Source organism: Apus apus, chromosome 6, assembly GCF_020740795.1.
Source record: "Apus apus isolate bApuApu2 chromosome 6, bApuApu2.pri.cur, whole genome shotgun sequence".
Lineage (NCBI taxonomy): Eukaryota > Metazoa > Chordata > Aves > Apodiformes > Apodidae > Apus > Apus apus.
This window is the reverse complement of record NC_067287.1, coordinates 28,176,264-28,182,862: the sequence shown is the minus strand read 5'-3', so window position 1 is coordinate 28,182,862 and position 6,599 is coordinate 28,176,264. Positions and strand designations below refer to the sequence as shown.

Here is a 6,599-nt window from a genome sequence, read left to right as displayed (position 1 = left end):
CAAAGTAAGTAGGCAAAAAATGGTAGTAAGAGACATTCGATACCTATCAAATGACATGCCTTTTTCAGGACTTTGGTTCTGCAACTTAGGCTAGTCTCATCTCTGAAATCTGTCAGGTTCTTTCTAGTAGGTGTAAAACTTGCTTTTTGTACTTTGAGACATAAAGGTGTTGTGTTTTTTTTTTAAAAAAAGAAATCCTAAATATTATTGGAATAAATTGACACATTTTAAACAAAGTTTGAGACCTATCCTTTGAAACTATTTATCTTAACACAAGAACCACTGAGGTGGTATAGGTTAAAAAAAGAACAAATTTATTCAGCCACGTAAGGCATATTCTGTAAGATTTAGAAAAATCACACCTGCATAGGTAAGGCTGCTGATGGAGCAAATTATGCTATTACTTTTATACTGAGATACAGTCAGTGATGATCCGTTCTGCTTCCCTCTAAAACAAAAGCTTACAGCTCCAGTTGTGGTGCTGGGGTAAATGCCACTAAAGCAGCACTTCCTACAGAGGCAGCGCAGCCAGAGAATACCTGGGTGCAGCACACTTCGGGCATGTGAGGCAGCCAGCTTTATGTCCAGCTGTTTGCTGCCAACAGCTTGGATGTACTAAAAAACAATACAAAACAATCCAAAAAACAACAATCTGACAACATCAACACATTGATACTAAATAACCTTAGAAGTACATGGCTAGGTAGTTCAAAGAAAGGATTCATTTTACAGTCCTGTATTAATCACATCTTTCTTCTACATAGTTCTCATCATACCACAACAGGTTGTTCCCTAAACTGCTTCTAACAAGTACAGTTAGGAAGTGAACATACTGTGAAGCAAAGTCAGTCACTAGGATATAGCACCTGGCACTCAAGTCAGAATTCTTTGTGAAGGTTAGGAGTGAGGGGGAAAAAAAACAAAACAAAACAAAAAAACAACAACAAAAAAAAACCACCTCTTTTGAGCTCCTACTCCCCATTCATACATAATATTTAGCTAATGGAAATTAAACAGGTAACATAAGCTTAATTAGCTTCACTGTAGCCATGACAAGAAACTGCATTTCACAATTGCATGGGAAAATGCATCTGTGCAGCACAATGGTTTCCGTAGGGTGTATATTTTCTTACCTGCAAACACCGCAGATTACACTGTGTTCAGCTTGTGCAGAATTTCCAGAGGGAAAGAGTATTCACTGGATGTTAGAGCAAGTAACCTCCCTGTCCTAGCTAATCTATGGACATCCTCTACTTTCTAATCCGTAGAAACCTAACCTTAGAACCACGCATTACCAGGGAGAATAAATCCCCTTAACCCTTTTCTTGCATAAAAAGCCTGCTTTAAGTTGTCTCTCACTTAAGTAGTTTCTTATTCTCAGCAACTTCTGCAATTAATAGGGTACTTATCTCTTAGGGTGTCTTCAGCTTCCATGCCTACAATTACAATGAGAATCTACAATACTGTAACATGGATCTTCTGTTGCTGGTTTCAGGGCTTCTGCTGCAGCACAATTGCCCAGCTTTCAATTTCAGTAAAAAAAGAGGCAAAGAAGATGAGAATAAAGTAATGACTATGAAACAATACAGAGAAGCCCAGCAGGTTAATGCATTTGTTAGCTACAGAAATAGATAAATCAAAGCTGATCTGCACTGATTTCCTAATGCATCACAGCCCACGTAGGCTGTAAAGTGGAATCTGTGTCAGAAGCACATTTAATCCTAGGATTCTCTTCAGCTAATAACTGAGTGATATATCAGAAAGACCAAAAATAATCCAGCCCAGGCTGTCTGCTTCCACTAATCAGCAAGCTAAAAATTCATGTGCAGTATCACTACTTTTTCTAGAGGTTGCATGTGTATATATATAAAAATGTGAAGGCAGCTATATTACTTGTTTTTTAGTTCTCAACTTTCATTCACAGTGAAGTTAAACATTTGAAGTTGCTACGTATTTGGCAGATCCACCTCCTTCTTTATGGTGGAAAGATTATGGAAAAACTTCCCATCTCTAGCACATTCTCAGCTTAAGGTGCAGAATCAGTGTGGGAGCAAGTTCATATGTAACAAAGCTTTTTGCATGTCAAAGCTGAAGATAAAAATGATTCCTTTCTTCCAAAATATCTGAAGACAACAAGCACTTACTCTAGGGGGCTGAAGGAGATCAAACCAGTTTTTAATGGCACTCCTACAAAAAGGTGAAATAAACTCTGAATTCAGATCTTTGCAGATGAAAATTATTGCCCTTGACTTACTCAGCCGTTCAGCATAGCTGCTTTTCAAAGAGCAGTTCTGCTTCTACATGTTTCAGTTAAATATTTTTTGTACATTGAATTCTAAGAGGTGATTGCATGAAAAGACTATCTAGCAAAAAAAGGATATTTTTTCAAATTCCTGCATTATATTTCATTATACTCTCCACCCTTAGTTGTGTATCTTCCCCCTTCTCAATTTAACTTTCTTATAGCTTCCCTTTTATTCATATTATTGTTTCTCTTCAAATTATGCAGTATAATTTAAAAATAAAGAGTAAGCTAACAAAAAACTGTTTGCAAAGTCTATTATCTCTATAGTCGAAGTATAAAAATTACAACAATAGTTCTAAACATAATCTTGCCAGAAATACTCTCTCTCCTTCTCTAATAAAACTAGAGATACTTTCAGAAAGAATGATCTTTTTCATTTATTATGAAAATTGCTACATTACAGTCACTGTTCAAAACAGTATTTTGACATATGGTTTCTTTCCATTTAGGTGCCAATACACAAGCCATGATTACTATTCCAGAAATATGATTAGCATTATCTATGGTAGTTTGACATAACTGAAACCTTTATAACATTCTAGAATCTATTCCTCCCTCCCCCTTTTTTGAGTCAGCCATGGTAAAGAACAACACCTACAATATCCAAATTATCCGAGTGTTATTAGTATAAATAAAGTTAACCATAACCACAGAAGAACACACACACACACAATTTCCTCAGGGAAATCACTTGTTCTTTACATGTTCAAAAATGCAACAAGGTTAGATTTTTTCACTCTGACACATAAGTTAGCAGGCAAAAGTCTCAAACCCAATCCCTTGTCATCTTGCTTAAGAGCACGGCTCCATTCTCCTGTCACGTTCTTCCAGAGAAAGTGTTTGTCCTCAGAACTTAGGGTAATGAAACTGAACAGAGTCCAGTTACTTAATTCAGTGCCAAAATTTGAAGTGGTCAGTGTCTTATTTATTTCATAAACAGAAAAAAACCTGTGAATGTCTTTGTATTTATAATTATAGTAAAGAGGGAAGTCTGTAAGTGTGATTATTTCCACAGCTTCAGCAGTTCTTAACACAGATGCCTCAAAACCTTTACAGCCAAACACACTATAGGTTACCCACTATAAATGCTAGAGTATTTTTATTTTTTAAATAAACAAACATAACAGCTTAGTTCAGGAAGACTGAATGGTTCTGTGGTGCAATTAATTCTATTTAAACGTCTCTATTGACAATCCAGTAATAATAAAAAGAAACCCACTGCTTGAGTAGCCATGCAGTTCAGACTTCCACATGTACTCTATGTAGATGCCATGCCTTTTTGCAGCATTGTTAATTGAAAAGGAGTAAATAACGTTTCTGTTAGAATAGGACATTTTTTCTTCTTGGCAAAGCCTTGACAAACCAAGTCTCTTGCTTCATCACCACTTCACTGATAGCCTCTGGCTGCAGTTTTCCAATCTTAAAACTAAAAGTTCAGAAGAAACAACTGAGTATTTTCATCTGTAACAACAGAATTGTAACAGAGTATTTTGTACATGCCATTTCAGAGAAGAAAGTAGGTATAAGTGACGTTCCACTGAGTAGATTATCCCATAGAGCCATGTTGTCAGTGATGGTCTAGGTAAGCTTTTCATGTTGAATCTGGTAGTAACATGCCTGAATTAAAACAAAGTTCAGTTTAGCATATATACCAGTTCTCAGCAAGCTGATAAAGCATCACACAAAAATAAGTTGATTTTTTTTTCTACCCAAGAAGACTAGGCTTTCTACAAGCAGGGATGATACAGTGACACTCAACACATAATAATCTTCTGATATGTAAGCTATCAAAAAGAACAGGAGACTTTGTTACAAATGACGTCCAACTCTTAATGAAGCAAGATACCATGATTTGGGACTCTGAATGCTTTTGCAGCTCCCAGCTTTGCCAAGATGAAGTACGTTTTTTTTTTGCTCACAAAGCAAGGACAGAAGGATCCAAAAACGAAAATATTTTCTTACAGAACAAGGATGTAGGGATTAAGCATTTCAAAAGCACTCAGACTGGAAGGCAAAGGTTTCTACCATCTGGATAAACACCCTGACCTGCTGCTTGATAGCTATTCACTCCTTAATGCTGTTTTAAATACACATTGCGTCACCCATGAGCAGAAACTTAAGGTCTCAGACAACATTTGCACTCATGGAAAATAAGTTCCACTTCTACTATATAGATCCTATGATATATTTTAACCAATTCAAACCTCCCCTTTTTGCAGCACTATAAAAATAACAGGTATAAAAAACCTCCACACCCAGCTATTTCCAGTTTGTTGGTTTTTTTTACAACCATGTTCACCTAGCAGCTTAGCTTAAGATTTTTAATTTCAGTTAACAACCTCCTTCTAAAACAACCCCACCTACAAAAAAGCTCCTTACACAACTGAACTGTCACGAGACCCACTTCTTTGAACAGTTTTGAGTTACCAAAACAACCTATTTCCATTATGGAGATCCTAGTGTACAACAGGTTATTAAACAAAACAGATTCTCCCCCTTTTTCCATACTAAAAAGACAGAAGAATACTTAATAGAGTGTGCAGAGTGACCCAGTAAAAAGATTATTTTTAAAAAAATTATTATTTTTTTTTTACAAAACTGAATTCCTGAAGCATCTTGATGTGATGTTAGACTTAAAACATTATTGGAATGGCTAAATCCAAAGCAGCACTTCATACCAATTTTTATAAAGGGAATAAGACTTATCACATTGCAGGAGAACACGGAGAACAGACAACAGCAACCAGTATTTCATTCAAATAAAGTACATTTCCACATTGCACCACTTTATTAACCATAATTTTTAGGTTACCTAAGCTCTAAGTTGTTTCCTTGCTCATCCATGCAATAAAAATACCAAAAAAGTTATAACCTCATGTTCATACAATTGTTCTAAGCTCATCATCATGGCTCAAAAGCCAATTAATTTCCAAAGGCAGCTTTTAGTAACTGAGTATTTTTCATACCTTCAAGGTAGTGAACATAATGCCTTGCTCCCCATGCTGCAGATAAGGATCCATCAGATCTTCGATTAAGTGCACCTCAGATCCCAAATTCCTTATCCTGTCACATGGAGTAGAGAGAAAGGTAACAGGTGAACTGTTTTTACTTTTTGTACATGGTGTTGTGCTAAAACCATGCCTTTCCCTAACCTCATTCTAAGGTCACAGCCATGTCAGTTAACTGTTCAAAGTTTTTTTTAAGCCAAAGCAAGCAGCCAAAATGGAAAACTGACTAAGTTACAAAAAAGTTAGCAAGTAGCACTGTAATGAGGAGCAGCAGTGTTCAATGCAGGTAAAAGCACTCATAATGCCTATGCTCATCTTACATCTGATGCCACTCTTAGTGCCTACCTGGCTCGTAGCACCACATAAAGAAAAACAGGAAATAAGTCATCCATGGACCACAGAAAATCTTCCTGAAGAGTCTCAAGCACATTCTGAGAGATCTCTTCAAAAGTCTGCTGGATCACCTTCAACTTGTCAGCTGGGGTAAATGTGGTACTGTTTGGATAGCAAGAGCAGAACAGGGTAACAATAAGAAGTTACACATCTGCATCTAAATTAGGAAGACAGTTTCCTAGCTAGCATGCCCCCAGGCACAAGAAGATAAGCCAGATAATTCACAACAAAATAGCCATGGCTGCCAAGACTGTGCAGTACTGCAGGCTCTAATTACGGGATTAAGGTACACTACTGCAAGTGAGATGGTCTTCAAAGTTTTAGAATGTTTCAGTATAGTGGTAAAGGCGGGAAAAAAATCCTAATACCCTTTTAATTTCTACTTACATTCTTACAGCAGAATTTCTTATGTCAGCTAACAGATATAAAAAAGCTCCCCTTCTACAGGTCACTTTCCCACAACTGTTTAGAAATTAATATCTATTTGAATGCTTTTGATTCTAAGTTACTTCCTATGGACACATCTCCCAGTCACACTTATGGGGCTATACTTCATTCCCCACTGGGGCAAATGGCTAACATTTTTAGTAGAAGCTCTGAAACTTAAGAAGGTGATGAAAGAAAATGTGACAGGTAAAGGATCAAAATCAAGTAAACTAAAGACTAGTACAGCAAGAACAGTAAAATACAAAAAGACAGATTTCAGAGGATTACCTGATTTGCTGTAAACATTCAACTGCAGAGGCAAAGCAGGCATCTTTTGTATTTGGTGACACCTGTGTAATCATGAGAATACTTATCAGGCAGGTTTAACAACCCCACTCTTCAGCAGAAAAGCAGTGTATCATGTGACACTGGTGTATAAGAATTTTTTTTTATTTTTCAGTGCAGAG

At 36.6% G+C, this 6,599-nt stretch overlaps 1 protein-coding gene across 4 annotated transcripts in view; it reads right to left on the bottom strand.

The window, feature by feature from the left end:
• Nucleotides 1–2,657: 2,657 nt before the first annotated feature.
• ALS2 (alsin Rho guanine nucleotide exchange factor ALS2) overlaps nucleotides 2,658–6,599 on the bottom strand; it is a 38,761-nt gene continuing 34,819 nt past the window's right edge. For 3 of the 4 annotated variants that reach the window (XM_051622937.1, XM_051622938.1, XM_051622939.1), the window contains 4 exons: nucleotides 6,421–6,482; nucleotides 5,659–5,808; nucleotides 5,272–5,368; nucleotides 2,658–3,922 (listed from right to left, as the gene is read on the bottom strand). In XM_051622937.1, coding sequence (XP_051478897.1) covers nucleotides 3,884–3,922; nucleotides 5,272–5,368; nucleotides 5,659–5,808; nucleotides 6,421–6,482 — 348 coding nt within the window. In that variant the 3' untranslated portion in view covers nucleotides 2,658–3,883. The remainder of the gene's footprint in view (nucleotides 3,923–5,271; nucleotides 5,369–5,658; nucleotides 5,809–6,420; nucleotides 6,483–6,599) is intronic. The other variant, XM_051622940.1, reaches the window with a different exon arrangement.